Genomic DNA, 21,241 nt, shown 5'->3' with positions numbered 1-21,241 from the left:
GTGACCTCATTACCAGCACTGGGATTGTCGAAAAGGGATGAAAACGTCATTAAACTCTCCGGTCACCGACACTTACTATGTCTATGACTGAACACACCCTTGCATAGTTGCCATTTTCATGCAACGTGGCAACCACACGCCATATGTGTGAGGTTATCACGTCTGTTCCCTATGAACATATGCTATTCACAGTGGAATGTGCCTATTAACATTCACGACTTAAAGGCATTCATAAATATTGTGTTCGCTATTTTTAGATGTTCCTGAATTACATGAAATCGTTTCAAGTTTTCTCTTTCGTAAGACATATGTTCTTTATACTAGGACATTGACAAAATGTGACATTCGATCGAAGGATCTGCAACCACTCGGGGCCATCCAGGGCACGTCAGATATAAATCAGTTCAGGAGAGGAAAGCCTGAAGCTGGCAATACCCAATTAAACTATTATAAGCGATCAGATTTTCCTTGTGTGATAGACATTTGACATATTACTGAAATTAGGCGCGAGAAATATACATCTTATCTTTAAAAGAAAGATATGAACTGCTCTCACAGAACATTGTCACCATTTGATGGCAATACAACTGAACTCAGAAAAGGAAAGTTGGAACATGCCGACCAGCCTTTACAAACTGATCAAAACCTAGACAGCTGCACGACACATGTCTGTGGTCGTCCTCAAATAGACATACGGCGTGTTGTGCAAATTGCAATGGTGATATTCTTTCTACATTTTTTCGTAGAGAAAACGGCGAGTTGGTAACATTCAGACCTGGGATCTGCTCAAACTCCGGGGCCATGTCTGAACCCAGGGGGCCGTGCCACGTCATACACACAAGCTTGCAGACGAACAAACAACCAGAGTACATTTATGAACATATGAATGCTCAGAATACAAGTCTTTCACGGTCAAAGAAAGGTAGAAAAAGGACGGTTGAAATGTGCCAGCCAGGCTTTACAATCCTACCAAAGGCCGCACAGCTGTAAGAGGCGCCTCTGTGGTCGTCCGCAGTTTGACATACGGCGCATTGTGCAAATAGGGCAACACAAAAACACCATTTCTTTTGTCCAAAAGAAAGACACCAATGCTAGTGATAGCAATGCAACTATTGTTCAACTCGGGCACAACAACATCGTATATGTATACTTAGGTGACAAACTCCCCATGATCGTACTGCTAGGAGACACGGTCGTCGTGTACATTCCCCCTGGGTGTGACGGCAGGCCCCGGGTGTTTGTCTGCGAACAGAGAGGACCTGAAAACCAGATCGTCACCTACTGTCGCCACAAGTCGCCACGGATCTTTGAACGACAAACATTCGGTAACTTCCGGTCACGACACTGTCACGTGATCAAATTTGTCCTGCTGCCTGCTTCCGGCTTCAGTAAGAAAGGTTAGGGGTTCCATGGACGGAAGTTACTTTGGGTTTGTCGTTGTCAGTTAACTTACAATGTTATTAAATACATCCACAGTTCTTTCCTAATTTATCTTCGGTATTTCCAAACACCTGCCATGGAGAAGTTGCGTCTTTCAGTTGTGGTTCAGTGAAGACCGATGGAAACTCGGATGTGTCTATCAAGATATATATGTGCAGTATAGCAGTATATGTCTGCTTTTTCAGCTGTGAGTCGTCATAGGACATTGATTCCGAGGGACTGCGATGTCGTGACCATCAAGCACGGTGGCACTCATGCAAGAAGAGTGAAACCTCATAGCAGGAAGGACCCTCTTCTTAATCCCATTTGGGTCAAGGTCACCCGAAAGCATGGCTGCAAACCCTTTGCCCGTGAGAAGAGCTAGCACCGCGACTGAAAGGGCTGTATTCCTTCCTTATGTTAAGGGAATTGTCTTTAGGCGCTTTTCCTTAATTTAAGGTGGGGGACGTCTTTTTGAACATCGTGTGTGAAGGATATTGCATCTTCTCAAGCAGTTTCGAACCATATTGGTTACATCAATGACTATTGTACATTCACTATACATAACTTGCAGTGCTGGTATATATATATATATATATATATATATATATATATATATATATATCTACTATCAGTTTGTATAATATGTACACATGTATATGTATGACATGTGTTCCGGTAAGCCATATTGGTTGCATCAATGTCAGCTGTAAGCTTATTATACATAAGCTTATATACTATATTGTATATTATACTTGCAATGCTAGTATATATACTCACACGCATAAAAAACGCACGTTTTTTTTTATCCAAACAGGAAACAAACCCAGAACGCTAAATTGACTTGAGCTTTTGGTCTATAGTGAAGCCTGGCCCCGATTTCTCGGAACAAAGTTAAGTTTTTACTCAAATTTCAAAATGAGTTTGACAATTTGAAACTGATTTATTTGTAACTCAAATGCATGTTTTAAAATACATAATGCCCAAACACCTTAAGCAATATATTCACAAAAATCAAACTGTCTGCTATTTTTTAGGTTAGTATCAATTTCAGTAAATTCAGGGAAATGTATTTTCTTAAATTCGACTAAAAACTCGAACTTTAGTCAAAACTCAGACTTAAGTTTGTTTAATTGGGGCCTGATGGTGTTAATTATGTTTTGCGTTTTGGAAGGCCAGAGTGAAACACTTCACTAGAAGGAATCACGAAAACGTACCATACCAATGAACACGTGGGCATTATGCACACACTTTTCATGAACACGAACTTTTCGAACATGCACGTATTGTCACTACCGTTAGTGGGTAGAAGATTGTGCAAAAGAAAAAAATAAGCAACCACTCTTTGAAAGAGACCTGGCTATCGGACATTTAGAAGCTGGAGTGTTTGTCCAAGATGTTGCCCGTCACTATGACGCAAACATAACCAGCATTTACCGTCTCCAGCATCCATACAACACTACACAGACCACAGATGACCATCTCGGAGCGGTCGTCCTTGGGTCACCACCCCTGGAGAAGATCGGCACATTACCCGTCAACACCAGCGAGATCCTTTCATGTCAACCCATTTACCTTTCGAAAACTTGATGATGTCATCTGAGTGGTAGCAAATGAAATTTGTCTATCACACTCTGTTCATATTTCTTGTATTTAATGTTGAAAATTACTTACATATTTACTCTATACTTGACTTGCGTCATTTTTGCGTGTGAGTACATATCATATTATCAGCCTGTATAATATAATTAAACACATGTAAATGAATGTATTATATTCCCCGAGGTACATGCAAGCTATACTGGTTTTATCAATGACAGGTGTAAACTTAACATAAAATACATAACTTGTAATGATAGTATATATAATGTTATAGTAGTAAAAGCTTGTAAAACATATGTACACGTTTGTTTATGATATTACCATGCGTGACTGTAAGTCATAATGGTTGTATTAATAACAGCTGTAAGTACATTGTACACAATTTGCAATACTAGTAGTTGTATTGTACTATCAGCTCGTATACCATTGCACATGTTTATTGATAATATACAATGCGTTCCTGTAAGTCATATTGGTTGTACCAATAACAGCTGTAAGTACAGTATACACAATTTGTAATGCTAGTATTTGTATTGTACTATCAGCTCGTATACCTCGTTCCTGTAAGTCATATTGGTTGTACCAATGTCAGATGAAAACTTGCAATGCTAGTATATAAATTGTATTTCTAGACGATAAGCGTGAATATCTTGTATATGCTATGTACCCTTGTAAGCAATAATGGCCTATATACATCTTACGTACATCCTATGAAAGACACAGAAAGCAAAAAACAAAAAGAAAAAACTTAAGCAAGTCCTCAATACGAATGCTTGCAACTTACAGTCCTCAATACGAATTAGTATCTGCATGTTAACGCGTGTCACTGTAAAATTAGTCGTGAGGCAAAAACCTTCAAAACCTGGTTATATACATTTTGAGTACGGTGGAGCAGCCTAGTGGTCAAAGCGTTCAATCGTCACGCCGAAGACCTGCGTTCAATTCCTGGCATGAGCACAGTGTGTAAAACCCATTAATAGTGTGATATTGCTGGAATATTGCTAAAACGACGTAAAAATAAACTCACTCACTCATATACATACTGATGGGATTTTGGCACCTGAACCATAATTGAGTACTATAGAGTTGATTTCTTAGCGCTGAGAAATCCCACAGTGATTTGTACCATCCTGGTTGCACCATTCTTTATATATTGTTTTTGTAATAACTGAACACATTTTCGAGTAATGTGTTTGTATACGTGATACAGAAATATAAGATATAAAATGTCTAATGAAACTGTATCATTCTTGTTTTTTTTTTTATGTGTAACCATTTGTATTGAGACATAGAGCATTAAGTCCTGTCAAACATGTGTACCAGTATTGCAAGCACACTTTAGAACTCATATTACAAACAGAAAGTATGGGAACACTCTAAAATTTGATAGTCATGTAAGAGCTAAAACGTGGTGAGGCCATCTATACTCTAAGGTAAGTGCAACCTATTGTGTGCATTATGGTCACTGTAAACGACACGTTAGAACTTGCAGTGCTGCAGCTGGGTCAATATTCGTTGAGTTTGAGTGAAATGAACCATTGTGCAAAACTGGGAAAACATTTGTATTTAATCGATATCTCACTGCAGTAAAAAGTGAGTGAATGAGTTTATTTTTACACCACGATCAGCAATATTTCAGCTATATAGCGGCGGTTTGTAAATAATCGAGTCTGGACCAGACAATCCATTGAGCATCAGCATGAGCATCGATCTGCGCAATTAGGAACCGATGACATGGGGTTGTGAAGACCTAGTCCTGGATCTTCATTGGTCCCAAGCTAAATTTACTCATGGACCGATAAGAACGGTTGCCTGAAGGATCCAAGGTTACTCCATCACAGCTGTTTTAAAGACTGGTGTCCCGGTAATGATTAATCATCCAAAATGAAACAATACTGGGAAATATTGATGTATTTATCAGAGCTTATGCTACATACGAAGCATTATCTGATGCCATCTGGTACGCATCCCTCGGTAATCGGGTATATGGATCTAGGCTACTAGTGGAGATGCATATCCTGGAGATAATCCAGCATTTCCGGTACCAAAATAATAATGATATTTTTGGATGTCTGGTACAGAATCATTGACTACACCAGCGATTCTGGGGATTGCCAAAGACAACAGATCAGACATTGGAAACCACCCTTGAGAGATTTGGGTCAGAGCCAGACCTGCTGAAAAACGTGTACCGGTGTTCAGGGTACATTTTTATACTATGAGACTTTTTTCAACTGGCTGTTTTGAGAACGTAATGAAGATAATTGTGTTTCTTTCATTTTTATTCAGTTTGATCTTCAAAGGGGTTTGTAATTGTAACTTTCACACGAATGTTCCGTACATACTATACCAGAAAGAAACGCATAGGTGATTTAATTAACTATTCTGCTCAAACATTCGTCAAAATATGTAACAAAAGTGTTGATGACATGATTTTACACAACTGCACAAGTAAAGCATCGATTTTTCCTGAAAATGTTTATGAAATTTCTGACACGGATTAGAAAGGCATCGCCACAAGGCAACAGAAATCACCTTCCTTATGAAACTGTGCAGCAATAAAAATCCAGATAACTTTCAGAAATTGGCATTCGTCTTGACTCTGCGACACATAACATCGTCATCATGGCTTGTAGCTCTTTGCAACCAAACAGGTTTAAACAAATGACCGTCCCCGTACTGGCAGACCTCGAGTTACCACTGTAACGGTCACGGTCTTACGACGGTTTTAGCAATATTCAAGTAATATCACGGCGGGAAACATCAGAAATGAACTTCGTGCATTGTATCCACGAGGAGAATCGATCCCCGGCGAGACGAGTGAACGCTTTAACCACTAGGCTACCACACCGCCCCAAAGCCAGATAAAACAAATCAAGATAAATATATGATCACAAAGCTAGAATACAAAAGCAGTACAGTTAATGCTCTTTGTTCAGAGCGAGTTTTCTTGTAATTTCCCAGTCCTCAGTATCTTATCCTCAGTACTTTTCGTTACACGCCACTACTGAGTATAACAAAACATTATGTGAGGTCGCGTCAGGTAACCTTTGAGATTGACCAATCAGAACACAGCTTGCCAAATCGCGAAAGTGCACATTCGCACATACCTTGGGAACGTTTTATCTCGAGAAGGTTCGTATCAAAACGATTCCGAATGCTATTTAGCATACGGTCGCTTCCGGGTGATGCACACGGCGTACATACAACCATGACAACGGTGAGTAAACAGTCGCTGAAAAAAGTGTTTTTGGCAATATTCAAGGATGTTATCTTGCGGAAATATTACCTAATGGTAACCATGTCAACAGAAACCCCAAAGTGTATATACTGCAGGTCAAATAACTGTTATATGCGGACTTTTGTTTGTGGAGAGATCTGTGCCAGTGACCTGAATATTTTGAAAGTCCCTCCGGTACCTAAATAGTAGCCGCTGTCTGATTGGTTAAATCTCTTGATTGGACGGTCATTGGTCGTTCAAAGGTTACCTGACACGACCTTCTACTAGGTGTTGTTAGACTCAGTGGTGGAGTATAACGAAATACACTGAGGCTAAGTTTACTTAGACTGGTAATTTCCTTGCACATTGCAGGCAACTCACCATGTTTGACAAAACTATCCTCTTGAACCTAAACAGCCAAATAGGTATGACATATGACCGTCCCCGTACAGGCAGGCCCCGAGTTACCACTGCAGTCACAGATCGGTACATCCGGGTACTATAGTTGCGTGATCAGACTGCCACGGTTGGAACCACAGCAGCCAGGGTGCCTGGACTTGCGAGGATATCCGGTCAAACTGTAGTCTAATGTCTATTTGTGGACGAGGTATACATGTTTGAACATACATGTTCGCAAAAGGTTTCTCGCCTATGCGTTTCTTTTTTGGAAAGTATATTTTAAAATATCAAATCGTAAAATTCTTATACTTATACTTTCATGTGTTCCCCTAAACCCGTTTCCATGAGTATATATTCAATACCATTTCATTCAATCCCGAAGTTGATTTACAGAAATACTAGTGTAAGCGATTACCATAAAACTCAAGTATGATGATCAGTCCGTTTCTGGGATTCGAACCTATGACCAAAGGGCAAAGTTGAAGAAGAAACATTCGAGTTTGACTCACCCTGCCACCTATTCTCATCGCACTATTTAATCGGTGGGGCAACAACAAATGTTATTTTGTCAATGTGTTCTTTCTTCAAAGACTCTATGGTTTCCATCGGTTCCACCTGGCCTTTCTTAGACTGGCTGCAGCACACCACAATTCCAAATATAATCAACCCAAGGAGCACCGTGCCCCCGAATCCGCCAGCCGCCACCAGGAACCCGCTGCCTAGACCGTCAGATGACTCCACAGATGTTGCAGTTGTAGTCGTTGGCGGAGTTGTGGGAATTTGAACATGAACGTGGAATGTTTTCTCGTCCTTTCCTTTATTGTTGGCAGCCCGAACTGTCCATAACCCGTCAAGAGAAGCCTCAGCAATCAAGACAGTGCTCACATCCCTTGATATCTTGTACCGGGGGTCGGAGATGGAGACACTTGGAGCTGACATTATGGTCCCGTCGGGTCTCATCCAGGTCACATTCGGAAACAGATCACCCTCAATTTGACATGTAATGTGAAGCATATCTCCATGTTTCACGGTGTAGGGATCCCCGCACTTTATGATTTTAGGAGAAATACAAGTGAAGTCCTTATCTGCTGCATGGTAAATCGTACGGTATTTCAGAACACTTGGAGCAGCGCATACCGGAACACTGCCCGAATACACCGAGTACATCACGCTCTGGTTGAGGTTCTTCAGCCACTGAATGTCGCACGTGCATCTCCATGGGTTGTCTGAAAGATTGATAATCGGCAGCTTCTGGAAGACTGGGTTGAACGAATTTGGAATAGTTGCTAATTTATTGCCAGACAGATCTAGAGTCTTCAGACTTGTTAAATGTTCGAATAATTGCACAGATACCTTTTCAAAATTATTTCCATGCAGATCAAGGTTTCTGAGATTTGTCAATCCATTGAACATAGCACTGGTAGCATGTCCAAGATTAAGGTCACCAAGAAAAAGATCTTGCAGGTTCTTCAAGGAAGCAAATGCGTTATCGGCGAACTTACATCCTGTGTTTCCAGTCAGATCCACGAGCATGACATCATGTAAGCCATGGAAGATGGCAGTGTTTATCTGGGAGATCATATTATGTTTCAGGGCAATGCGTTTTAGTTTAGTCAACCCTTGAAACAAGTCATCGTCCAACTTTGTCACCTCACTGTAGGTAACGTAGAAATCCTCAAGATTCGAGAACACTGACAAAGCTGAGTGTTTCAATATTGATAGAGCGTTTCTGTTTCTGAAGGAGCCCAGCAGGTTAATGCTAATAGTGTTTGCAGGAAGACCTAGCGGAAATGACGTCATCTTTGGCTGACACGTCACATAACCTGAAACTGCACAGATGCAGTTGCTAGGACAGCTTTGTGACATCACACATCCGAAGACACAGATAAGTAGGAACGCCGCAGAAAACAAACGTTTGACGTAGCAGTTGACCATGATGAACGTTTCTGGACTCATGACACTGCCATGATGTAGCAAAAGGGTATATCGTCAGTCTCCTACAATGACACAATATTCAATACAGCATGCATGACTTAATAATCGGCATTCTCATATATCATTGGTTAACTGCTGCCAGTGCGCACATAAGACAAAAAGACATGTGTCTTTAACGGGAGCAAGATACGCTCACCTCTTCACGAACACCCGGCATAATACTGATTCATAAACATATCCTCATAGAGTCGGAATATTACAATCAATATGCAATTAAGATAATGTGAAAAGACACGACGATACCCTTTCCATATTTATAAGAAACCTGTTCTAAATACACAGTCCATTGCACAATTGTGACTATACCATGATTATGTGGTAGTTTGACGTCACATTCAGCAATATCATAAGAGTCTGTAAAAGATACTTGCCTGGACCAGACAATCCAGTGATTGACACCATGAGAGAAGATGACAGGGCAGATGTTTGTGAATCACTATCAACTAGTGATGGTGCCAGGTGTTCCCGGGAAGGTGAGCACGTTCAGCCCCAGTGGTGGCACCTGTAATAAACACACGCAAAGACAAAGATTCTGAAATGAGTTTTGCCACTTTTATTCATTGGAATCAGATAAAAAAAGCACAAGAACCTCTGTGGCTCCATTGCTTGTTTCAGCATATACCTCTAGCCGTGTTAAATTTGTGTAGATGTCTAAACAACAGTTCAATACATACTGGATTACATCGTATCCAGTTAATGAACTGATATTGCTGTTTGTGGGAGACATTTATCATGGCACGCTTTCTTCACTGACGTTACAGTTCTCACATGAAGATATGGTCGTGAGAGCAAAAGAATATGATTAATGTCATATGGTCATGAATGTATTGAGGACAGGAGTGAGTGAACGTCAGGATTTACCTGCTTTCAACAGTATCTCTGTTATCATGCCTTGTCAGCTGTGTGTGTGAGGGAGCTGTCGACAGAAAATCGGTCTAAGATCGTGCGCCATATTTTGGAGTGAGTGAGAGAATGAGATGGGTTTTACCCCGCTTTTAGCAATTTTCCAGCAATATCACAGCGGGCGACACCAGAAATAGGCTACAAGCCATATTTTCGAAACCTACCGTGGATATGATGCGGTTAGACTAGGGTTATGATAAGTGTATATGCGATATCTGTGTGCATTTATGAGTGTGTGTGTGCCCATGGGGTTTCTTTGTGCTGTGTAGATTTTCGTGTTTCTGTGTGTCACACATGTAATGTAACAAATTGATAAACTTTATAAGACGCTCAAAATAACTTAATCAATTCTGTTTAAGTTCAGCTGCAAAAAAAAAACAAAAAAAACAAACAAAAAAAACCCACTTCGTCCTTTACAGCAAGAAAAATTTCTCAACTACAACCAACAGTAAGGGAGGATCAAATAGATTTCCCTTCGGTGATTATGTAAATACATCGTTTGTTCAGAAAAAAAATCACAAAATTAATACTTTGTGGGCAGAGGGGGAAAAGGATCATGTTGAAAATAACCAAAACTAAATGTTTTAATGTGATAATACAAAGACTAGAGTTTAAATCATAAATCTTCGTGGAGCCTTCCTGGTCAGTGGGACGGTGGGGTAGTGCTTGAAGCGTTCGCTCGCCACGCCGAAGACTCGGGTTCGAGTCCCAACATGAGCACAATCGGTGAAGCCCGTGTCTGGTGTCCCTTGCCGTGATGTAGCTGGAATATTGCTAAAACCATACTCATTCATTCATTCCTTCATTCATTCATTCCTTGATCCCCCTTGTGTCCACCAGCGAGGGGTCGTGCTGTATCCGGGACCTGGCCCTCTGACCGTGTCGGTCTCTCTGCATCAACTGGAGATCCATCGCTTCGGCAAGCCAGAACCCTGCTGGAATATTGCTAAATGCAGCATAACACCATACTCACTCACCATGATCAGTATGAATCCTCTTGACATAATCTAATGATACACATAGTTTATGACAAGTCGTTGTTGCTTTCTGTGAGGACTGAGGCTCCTCAGATTAACGTGGGTTCGAATCCCATATTGACTGATGTTCATAGTTTGTTTCACAAAATCATAAACGTTTCCATTGTGCCCGAGTTCGGGCTGCCTACAGTAACAAAACAAACTGTTGACCTTTACGTATTTAGTCATTCTTTAGTGACATGTATAGAGGAGGAATCATTGTGTGGCGTGCGTGTGTCCGTTGTGCGAGTATGTATTTGTGTGCGTGCGTGCGTGTTTGTGTGTGTGTGCATCCAGGATGTGTGTGTGTGTTTGCGCGTGTCAAGTCGGGATGAGTGTGTGTCTGGTGTTATATATAACATCTGGTGAATGAGTGAGTTTAGTCTTACGCTATATGGCGGCCGTTTGTAAATAATCGAGTCTGGATCAGACAACCCAGTGATCAACAGCATAAGCATCGATCTGCGCAAGTAACATGTGTCAACTATGTCAGCAAGCCTGACCACCCGTTAGTCACCTCTTACGACAAGCATAGTCATGACACGCTTTCCATAGCAAGCATGGGTTACTGAAGGCCTATTCAACCCCGAGTCTCACATCTTCACGGCGCTCTCACGTCTCCATCGCTCTCTCACATCTGGAAGTCTCATACGTAACATACTTTAACATGTTATTAATAACATACGCAGTGCTTAAAAATATAAATCTTAACGCTTGTCGGCCTGGTTCTAAAATATCGCTGGACATTTAGACTTCATGAGATCGGTCAAGCAATGCAATGAATACTTTCTGAGTCAGAACATAAAATTCCCATTTGCACCGAGAAGGTTTATATGTCAATAAAGAATAAAACGAGAAAACCCAAAACAGCGCTTTATTTCTCTCTATCTGTGTCAGGAGAATCAAGACATGTTCTGTATACTAAAAGTCAGATAGTTAGATCGAGTTTAGTTTTACACCGCTTTTAGCAATATTCCAGCAGTATCACGGAGGGAGACACCAGAAATGAACTTCACACATTGTATCCATGTTTGGAATCGATCCCCGGTTTTCGGGGTTATCCCACAGACCACAAGCCAGATAAAACAATATAATCTATAATAACAAAGCTAGAATACAATAGCAGCGTAATTAATGGTCATTGTTCAGAGCGAGTTTTCTTGTAATTGTCGTACACATTACAGGCTACTCACCATGTTTGGCAAAACTACCCTCTTGAACCCACTTCCACTACAATGGCTCAACCAGTTTGCCCTGTGACATCCACAGTTTGCTCTGATCTAGAATTACCTGGCCCTGTGGATTTGGGTTGAATCAGCTGTTCCATTTAGTCATGTGTATTACATGCATCAATATCACGAGGTTTCAGTGAGTAACGAGGGCTGTCATTGTGGTTGTGGACATTAAAGCCCGAGTTACTTATCAGTGACATTACAAAATGCGTATGTTCCTTTGTAAACTGATTTTGACAGTGTAATAAATGAATTCATATATGTGGGCACAGAGTCAGGCACCGTGTATATTAATGTGTGGTGGGGTGGCGATAAGCACGTGGCATTCACGTTGATAAGACCACTTCAAACGATGCATTGATCTTACAGATCAGTCCTACCAATAACACGTGCTACCAGTGTTAATGTCCTGTCCTCTGGAGTGGAGGGAACGGCCTTCGTTCTCCATGTGCTGAATGTGTTGAGTGAAGGTCACATAACTGTTGGGTATACTGATGTCTTAATGAGGTATACCTGTAACTGTGACATTGTTGATTCAGTCTGGAGTTATTTCCTGACATAGCTAAAGTCTTGAAATAGCTAAATGCATTTTTATCTATCTACTTGTGCGTGTGTGTATGTGCATGTGCAAGTGCATGTTAACTTATCCTCAGTAAACTTATCCTCAGTACTTTTCGTTACACTCTACGAAATACACCGAGACGAAGTTTACTTAGGCTAGTGTGTATGTGTACCCGTGGATGTTAGGAAGGAGGTCTTGGAGTATGCTGTGTACTTACATTAATAGATGAAGTGAGATGAAATTGGAAATTAACATCGCAATCAAGCTGACGTCAATGGCATAGCGAGGTGCCCAGTTTAGCGGGCGTCCGTGCGTGTGAGGGTTTGTTTCGCTGCCAATAACGGTACACAATATCACACCGGGGAACACCAGAAACCATGTGGTGAACTGAACGCGGGTCTTCGACGAACGAGTGAACGCTTTAATACTGGTTAACACTGGCCTTTGTTTGTGTACGCGCGTACGCATGCGTGTGTTCGTGTGTGTAACGAGATTACGTTACTTGAAGACATGATCGACCCGGCCACCTCCAAGAAAGTGTTCTATCTACTGGTCGAGTAAGACGGTTGTAGACATAAGGAAACTTTATAGAAACGAGTTTACTCGAAGAAAACGCACACATGTAACCAAAACCACTGTAATGCTAACATTTAAATAACAAGTCACTATAAGTAACAAAAAGACAATACCAAAATCACATAATCTTGCTTGGCCTTTGACAGTTGGAATTGCAACAGGGAAATCTTCGCCACTGCTACAGCAAAAAAAACAAGATTGCATCTATTTGTTAAGGGACCGTTCAATATTAATAGCTGGCGGTGGGTTGGGTATGCTGATTTTTATGAAGAATCATGTATAATGTGAATGATCATCATACTCCTATATTTATGTACACACTAAGTGACCCCTTACATGGCATGTGCAAAGGCAGTTACACCCCCTTCATTCCCATAATTTATAAGCATATATGCTTAAAATATTAAAACGTACAAAATTGCTGGCCCACAACCCCTCCCCTACACCCACTTTGTCGATGTGTACAAAACTGATGACTACTACCACCCCACCCACCCCACCCTCTTATGGGAGAAACCGTCCCCACCTCCTCCCCCAGCCATAAATTATGAAAGGTCCCTATTAATTACATGTTGTTCATGTAACGTATACATAGGTGTCGTGTGCATGTGGGTGGATACGTAGAAATGTTTGACGAAATTGCTGCTGCTGCTGCTGCTGCTGCTGCTGCTGTTTCAAATTATATGAAATGAAAAACATCAGTTCTCTCCCTTTGCTACTTTCGTTTTACAGTGGAAGCCATTTTCAGTCCAAAAGGCAGAAGCTTGGAAAAAGTCAATACAGGTAAGTTCATTCATATACATACAATTTTGTATGTTTATAGACATATTGGGGAAGTTGTCGAGTATTTCCAAATGAAACGACATTGAAGCATCACCGAATCCGCACCGTATTACACCACACTGACTGGTTGCTAGTGCTCGACGGTGAGTGGACACGACCAGTGTCCGTAGACCTGTGGCCGTGTTATACTCCGTATTTTTGCAGGATCAGCGATTAGACAACGTTGTGTTGATCTCATTCTGTTATTGCACGGAGCAGAGACACTTCATCCATTGTCCCGCACAACAATGGTCTATAAATAGTCAGACGACTTCCGAGAAGAGGGCTGTTTCCTGGAAAACTTCCCTTCCTCTGAAATGATTGTCAGGACACAATCAATATGAGCGACTGTAGGCAGGGTCGCTCGCCTTGAGTCTGGCGAACTGTGGGTGACGTGTGAAGAGTATGTAGCCTTGCTAGTAAACATTTCATGGTTGGTCAAAAGTGTTTATGTTTATGTTCTACACAACGATTCATTGAAAAATTGGTAAACGAGGAATCTAATGAGGCATGGTGCTGTGTATGTATGTGCGCGCGCGTGTGTGTGAGTGTGTTTGTGCGTGCGTGCGCGCGTGAGACAGAGAGAACGAGAGAGAGAGAGAGAGAGAGAGAGGGAGAGAGATTTTCTCGCCTTGTATAGACGCTTGTGCAAAAATGCTGCGGGAGATGCTTCATGCGCATGACAGAATACAAAGTATTGAACTTAGCAAAAGTAATTCCATAACAATCATCGACTCAGATGGGCATGCAGCCTATAATATTTTGTATTTTGACAAGTCTCTGAAATGTACATAATTTACTCAAAGAAAGCTCAACGCACTCACTTTCCTCCACCACGAAACTGACACATCGCAGTATAACTAACAAACTGTTCAATTACACCTTAATCAGTCCCTCACAGTGTGTGCATACTATTCCCATTTGATCCTTAGTTCTGATTGGCATGACCTAAGCTGGCGACGGGAAACATCAGTAGAAGATGTGTAGCAGGGGCAGGATGGGGACCACAGACAGCCGGGCTGATGGTGCTGCAGGAGGTGGGCAGGAAAGAAGAAATGAGCGTCCAGGAAGACACACAGCAGCTGAGCCGCCAAGGAGTGAAGAAGAAAAAGCAGGAGCTAGACATGACAAGTCCAGGCAAGGTCCTGCGAGGGTTCTGGCTGGCCAAAGTGATGGCTCTCCAGTTGATGCAGAGAGACCGACATGGTCAGAAGGACAGGTCCCGGATGCAGCACAACCACTTGCTGGTGGACACAAGCGGGATCAAGGTAGGAATGAATGAAGGAATGAATGAGTATGGTTCAATGCCGCTTTTGGCAATATTTCAGCAACATCACGACAGGGGACACTAGAAATGAACTTTACACTTTGTGCCCCTGTTGAGAATCGAATCCGGGTCTAGAGCGTGACGAGCGAACGCTTTAACAATTAAGCTGCCCCACCGCCCCATGTAGGAGCCTTTGTAAGAGATAATGCACGTCAGTGTGCGAAATACGCTTTATGTGGGGAAGCTCCCGTTAAATTTTCAAATCATCATCATCACCATCATCATCTTCATCAGATCTGGACTGGTTCTAAAGGTGTACAGGTTATTTAAAATTTAAAGAGAAGAGACAGTACACAAAATGGTGTCAACTTAATGTCAGAAACGTAAGATTGGTAATTGGATCAAATACAGAACCATCGACAACATTTCTTGTTTGTTCATTTTAGCTACCATCATTTAATGGGCGTATGTTGGCTTTGGTTTTGCGGTGTACTGACTGAATTGTATATGAGCTCTTGGGTGGGACTATGCTCATGAACAAGGAATTGTTATCTTTAATACTGTGCATGGTATTTTCTGTATGCATATTATTCTTAGGAACACTTAATTATTTTATGCAATATTTGCGTTAGTTTAAGCTGGGATAGAAGTCAATGAGGAGGGATCGCTCTCGTTCTGTGTTTTACCTGAGACAGCTGAATACGTTTTCTTGCAAAGTGTCACATGTATATGTCAGGTTGATATTGCCCTCATTAAATACTTACTAGAAAGATATATTTCCGATTAAACATTAATATGTATGTAGATTACTCCACAGAAAAGAGGAGGATGATACATGCAACATTATATTTGTTTCATCATGTTTAGTAATGAAGTCGGTTGGAACTCAGACGTACAAAGATGATAAAACCAGGGCTCTTGCTGACCTACCTGAGCACTCAACGACAGGTAATTGCTCCATGTGCTACAATCTCTCCGACAAGTGTACTGCCTCCAAGGCAGAAAACAAGGACTTTTGTGTCAATACTAGGTGCTTATAGAAGTAATGACGCAAGGATCAATACTTGACTGAAAATATTTACAAATTTCACAAGATTCATGGGTATTTTCTAAGTTCACGCATCAATTTGCATGGATGTATCCGTGTTTCGGATACAGTTTCTCCTGTAGTTCGGGGAATGTTCCTTGTTCATTGCTCAGTTTTCTTTCAATGTGATAGCTGAGGTTAAGGAGAATAGGTCACCAGAAAGACAGTTCTGAGAATGCATATTTTTGTTTATCCGAAGGGACCACAGGAACTCGGTACGGGCAACCGGGCATGTCAGAATACAGACATGGAGAAGTTGGTTCACTAACGTCACAGAGCAAGCCTCCTGTACAGGACACGTGCCCACATGTAATGCCTCATGAAATATATACTACTGGTGGGGCAAGAGCTGGTTTTGCGTCACATTATTCACCAGTACTTCCGCCTGGAAATCCACCAGCTCAAGCTGCTTTTCGTGAACTTCAGCAAACTCGTAGAAAGGAAGCTCATACTGCAGCTGGTGCAATAGGTGGCAATGTTAAGCCAAGCGACACAGGCGAAGATCGACATGCTTCCACTGTTGACAATACGGGGTTTAGAACTGAAACAGAGATGGACCCGATGGTTAGAATAGACGATACCCCAATAGGAGGGCATGACACGTTAGGGACAGACGGCAGACAGGGGCCGAGACAGGGAGAAGAACCAGGGGCAGACAACACACAAGTGTCAGTGAGGAGACAAGTAGATGAAACAGGTAATGAAAGGCAGGGAAGGGTGGCAGCGGTGAGACAAGGAGGTAAACCAGCGCCAGACGACGAACAGGGGCAGTTTCTAATTGGGAGACAGGGGAGTGAACAAAGGGCAGAAGAAAGACAGGGACCGCTTCTGGTTGGGAGACGGGGAAGACAGCAAGAGGCAGACGACAGACAGGGGCAGGTTCCGACTGGAACGCAGGGGAGTGAACAAGGGGTAGACAGAAGGCAGGGACAGCTTCGGATTGGAAGACAGGGGAGTGAACAAGGGGCAGACGACAGACAGGGGCAGGTTCCGATTGGAAGACTGGGGAGTGAACAAGGGGCAGACGACAGACAGGGGCAGGTTCCGATTGGAAGACAGGGGAGTGAACAAGGGGTAGACAGAAGGCAGGGACAGGCTCCGATTGGAAGACAGGGGAGTGAACACGGGGTAGACAGAAGGCAGGGACAGGTTCTGGTTGAGACACCCAGAGATACAAATAACGCAACAAGACCACCTGAAAGAGGCGAGGGCGGTCGTACATCTGTTGAAACACAGACAGGTTGTGAAGAAAATAGTAAGTGTTTGATTCTAATATGTAGTTTCTGTCATGTTTGATTTCAACAATACTGATAGGGTCTTTAACCGATGTAATAGGAACAATAGAAGGGTGTGATACGTTTGCCATTGACTGTCGCATGTTTTCGAAACTATGTATACACCTTGTAGGTTTCATGTACCACTGGCTGGAAGGATACTGGTTGGAATCATTGAAAACTATGTAATTTATAATTGTGTCTGAATATAATTTTTTAAAAAAGTATTAAAGCATATTAAAAACACAGAAACTGCAAAGAGGAAATTACATTTCTGGATTCAGTGGCCATGACACCCAATACCGCGTTATTGTTGAAAACGATACTGACAAGAACTATGAGAAGTAGCAGCTAGTTTTCTGCAAAAAGTACGTAATGTCCGATGCCTGTATTTTATTTGACCTATCATTAACAAACCAGTTTCAGCTACATACTTGCAGCTATTTACAGTTATAGACATATGACAGCATCTGAAGACCTAGTCATAGTACAAATGTGACCGTATATAGGTCTTCCAAGCGCGTGGCCCGCACGAACGTCCATGTTGCCCGCAACAAACTCTGGTTTTTGAAACTGTTCTCGGCAACGAATTGTCACGTTGTGGTGTTAGTGACATGTTCATTAGCTCTGAGGTTTACGTCGCTTTTAGCAATATCCCAGCAATATCACGGCGTTTCAGCATGTGGGAATCGATCCCATGGCTTAGGCGTGACGAGTGAACGCTTTTACCACTACCCCTGTTCCAAAAGATATGGAAGGTGGTCAACAACAGAACCAGTGACATCACAGTTGACGTTTAGTCATATACAAGATAACGGGTAGTTTCCTTGATTGTGGAAATAAGACACAAACATATCAACATGCTAGCAGTGCATACCAATCACCAGAATGAAAATACTCGTGTTGTGAAATCTATAGCACAGGTCAGCTAAACCTTGGAATGACGTTTCAACATTTTTGCATGATTTCCACGTTCCATGTGTGGCATTTGAATTGTTTTTCAGCAATGCTGTTCAATATTCCTTCAGATGCCGAAAAATGCTCAGCGTCTGTGAGGCTGTTACTGGACACAACTGGGGATGATGCCCAGACTATTGAACACAAGGAGGTATGTGCACTGTGGGCTTAACTGACACAAGTGGTATGTCTTCGCCTAATGATTATGCATCAGCAACAGCAGTGGGTTAACTGCTGTTGTTTGTTTGCTTTGTGTGATTCACTGATAGTGCGATCGAACCCTAAATTCGAATGAGAATATGATCCTTGATCTTATAGGACCATATTTTTGTGTTACCTGCAGTGTTGACAGTGTGTCCACAACAAATTACATCCTATGGTATTATCTGAAATTGTTGGTCACTCGCCCACTCACAGCGGCTGTGGGGTAGCCCAGTGGTTAAAGCAACGCAAAGGGCCCCGGTTCGGTTCCTCGCTTGGCTACGTGTGAAGCCCATTTCTGGTGTCCCCTACCGAGATATTGTTCTATCCCTGCTAAATGCGGCGAAAAATCATACTCACATGTATTTATTCCATTTGGGAATGAGGAGTAATTCCACCCTACTGTTTCAGCACATCATTCACGAGATGTCACAAGGTAGCAACCAGGTGTTCCAGTACAAGACGGCCTATGGACTAGCTCTCCATGTGCTGGAACAAAAGACATGGAAGGTCGATAAAATATGGTATGACACGGATCACATATATAGATGGTGGTATTTGATGATTCCATCCTTGCGTTTACAGATATACTAAAAGGGTGATATCAACATGATAAAGTGCCATGGGTTTTCTAACTGTGATGTATGCAATAGTTTTGTTATATAGCAATTCAAATCAGGAAATAAGAACTTCTTACTATTTGTTTCACTTTATTTCCAGGAGTAGTCACTGTGCCAACAGCAACATGTCTGAGGTCGGGGTCCTCAACGTCCTCAAGGAACTGGATCAACACAACAAGAAGATAGGCCACATCGTGGAATATTTCACCCTAGAACTCAGCAAGCGGTTGGATATTATTCGGCTAATCCAAAAGATTCACGATAAATGTGACTTTTGTGAGACGATATACAATTCTGTAACCTGATAGTTTATCAGAGAGATGCAAGCTACGTCCATTTGTGAAAGCTTTTACCTGCGATTCAGGTACATCTTCTGCTGTATTTCTTCGCTCTGTGGTTGCTGAGAGTGAAGTTTCACATCCGGGGACGTTACAGACTATTCGGGGGAGACATTATGCTACATTGATGTGGTCTTCAAAAGATCTGTTAATGATTTTGTCAACAATATTTTCAAGATGGATATGATCCTAACTGATGTAGAATTAACAGTCCACAACATATCAAGGATCTCACAGTTTGCGATACAAAACCGGAAATTTGTACATTACCTGGAATATCCGTTTGAACAATCATCTTTTACATTCAAATCAGTTTTTTATCAACATCTCAGAACCTACTTACATGAACCACATGTGTACAGTGCTTGAAGCCCATTCCTGAACATTCCGTGATATTGCTGGGATATGTCTGAAAGCAGCATATAACCATACTCACTCAAAAACTGCCAAAAAGAAGACAATAAAATTGTAGTAACTAGTAACTTTTACCGAGGAAATAGTGCAACGTACAGTCATTACCTCAGACTGCGACAGGTGGAATGAGTGTGTGTAATCTGGTGTTGTTTTTGTTTTTGTTTTTTTTTTGTTTTTTTGTTTTTTTGTTTTTTTTTTTTTGGGGGGGGGGGGTTAGGGGGACAGGAACAGACAAAATGAGCTTATGACTGTGATACACTATAGGGTGGTATCCCCACATAGTGTGCCTATCGTCTTTCATATGTTATTGTCTTCGTTAATGGTGTCTTTATAATAATTCGTGAGCCTGCGGAATGGAAGAACAACTTTACGACTGATTTGTACTAAAGATGAAATATTGTGAACTTATGATGTACACTTGTGTCTTTTTACCTGAATAGTAAAAATAAAGACCTTCGACTGTTTTGAATGTGTGATCTTGATGCTGAAAAATCCGAAATTGTTCGGTATTTGTTTTAATGACGTTCGGTAGGGCCAGCGATATCTCTGTAGCTACTTGAAACTGATGAGTGTACTTGTAACTATTGATACGTTTGGATAATATAGATCTTGCATTACATACATTGATATACAGCATTAAACACCTACTGACAGGGCTATACAAAAGGGAAATGTCTTCATCGTGTCCGAGAGGCCGTAACACATGGCTCTAGTACCGGAGAAGTCAGACACAACAGAAAGCTATGACTGTATGTACATTCATATCCGCAGTTACATCTTCACCTACTTCGTCAGATTCGCCAAGCACAGGTAGAAAGAATGTACCTTTTAAAAAGTAGGGGATATTGTAGTTACGTACAGGATTGATGAAATGTAAATGATTAAGCCTAAAGGAAACAGATGATGAAGAGAGATGAAGGGAAAATGTGACACTTTATTCCATTCGTTTGTGTGTGTGTGTGTGTGTGTGTGTGTGTGTGTGTGTGTGTGTGTGTGTGTGTGTGTGTGTGTGTGTTGGTGTGTGATAAATTTATGTATTTTATTCATATTTCTCATATGCATTGGTATTGGCTAGTGGTATGCTCGCAAAATTGAATATGTCCTATTTTAAATCTTATACTTCATCTGATCAGCTTGTCGAACTGCGGCATGTATTTGTCCCTGAACCGCCGCATAAGGGAATGTTTATTACTCGTTAATGGACAATAATTATTTTTTATTCCTCCTCCTTTTGCTTTACAGTGTGTTTCTTTGACAGAGACTATTTGATTTAACGAGGACTAAACACTTCAGAGCTACGCATAATCAGAAATCTAACACCTGATTAGCAGGTGATT

General features: G+C 41.6%; 4 protein-coding genes across 5 annotated transcripts in view; 2 read left to right on the top strand and 2 right to left on the bottom strand.

The window, feature by feature from the left end:
• The first annotated feature begins 886 nt into the window (after positions 1-886).
• Positions 887-1,804, top strand: LOC137271917 (uncharacterized). The gene is made up of 2 exons (XM_067804300.1): positions 887-1,397; positions 1,626-1,804. The coding sequence occupies exons 1-2, from the start codon at positions 887-889 to the stop codon at positions 1,802-1,804; spliced, it is 690 nt and encodes a 229-aa protein (XP_067660401.1).
• Positions 1,805-6,571: 4,767 nt separating this feature from the next.
• Positions 6,572-21,241, bottom strand: part of LOC137274016 (protein arginine N-methyltransferase 9-like) — a 164,052-nt gene continuing 149,382 nt past the window's right edge. Inside the window, exon 11 of the mRNA XM_067806968.1 lies at positions 6,572-6,588. The gene's annotated coding sequence lies outside the window, so the exon portion shown is untranslated. The remainder of the gene's footprint in view (positions 6,589-21,241) is intronic.
• LOC137274027 (leucine-rich repeat-containing protein 4C-like) lies at positions 7,172-8,625 on the bottom strand. The gene has a single exon (XM_067806983.1). It carries the CDS (start codon positions 8,594-8,596, stop codon positions 7,172-7,174), a length of 1,425 nt encoding a protein of 474 aa, XP_067663084.1. The 5' UTR covers positions 8,597-8,625.
• Positions 13,641-20,368, top strand: LOC137274022 (repetin-like). Of its 2 annotated transcripts, none has more exons than XM_067806978.1 (7): positions 13,641-13,707; positions 14,679-15,014; positions 15,881-15,961; positions 16,300-17,355; positions 18,403-18,482; positions 18,944-19,056; positions 19,253-20,368. In XM_067806978.1, the coding sequence occupies exons 2-7, from the start codon at positions 14,726-14,728 to the stop codon at positions 19,455-19,457; spliced, it is 1,824 nt and encodes a 607-aa protein (XP_067663079.1). In that variant the 5' UTR covers positions 13,641-13,707; positions 14,679-14,725; the 3' UTR covers positions 19,458-20,368. The 2 variants fall into 2 exon arrangements, with proteins under 2 accessions (XP_067663079.1, XP_067663078.1); XM_067806977.1 differs by having other exon boundaries at positions 13,659-13,707; positions 18,379-18,482; positions 19,253-19,927.

This window comes from Haliotis asinina, chromosome 2 (genome assembly GCF_037392515.1).
Source record: "Haliotis asinina isolate JCU_RB_2024 chromosome 2, JCU_Hal_asi_v2, whole genome shotgun sequence".
In the NCBI taxonomy this organism is placed as follows: domain Eukaryota; kingdom Metazoa; phylum Mollusca; class Gastropoda; order Lepetellida; family Haliotidae; genus Haliotis; species Haliotis asinina.
Note: the sequence above shows the minus strand (reverse complement) of the source record. Positions and strands in the feature narration are given on the sequence as shown.

Excerpts from the sequence above, each read along its gene's own strand:
- LOC137271917 (XM_067804300.1), top strand. The coding sequence starts at position 887 with ATGCTCAGAATACAAGTCTTTCACGGTCAAAGAAAGGTAGAAAAAGGA. Across the intron at positions 1,398-1,625 it reads TTCCGGCTTCAGTAAGAAAG|CTGTGAGTCGTCATAGGACA; the intron begins GTTAGGGGTTCC and ends CTGCTTTTTCAG.
- LOC137274022 (XM_067806977.1), top strand. The coding sequence starts at position 14,726 with ATGTGTAGCAGGGGCAGGATGGGGACCACAGACAGCCGGGCTGATGGT. Across the intron at positions 15,015-15,880 it reads TGGACACAAGCGGGATCAAG|TAATGAAGTCGGTTGGAACT; the intron begins GTAGGAATGAAT and ends CATCATGTTTAG. Across the intron at positions 19,057-19,252 it reads TGGAAGGTCGATAAAATATG|GAGTAGTCACTGTGCCAACA; the intron begins GTATGACACGGA and ends CTTTATTTCCAG.
- LOC137274027 (XM_067806983.1), bottom strand. The coding sequence starts at position 8,596 with ATGAGTCCAGAAACGTTCATCATGGTCAACTGCTACGTCAAACGTTTG.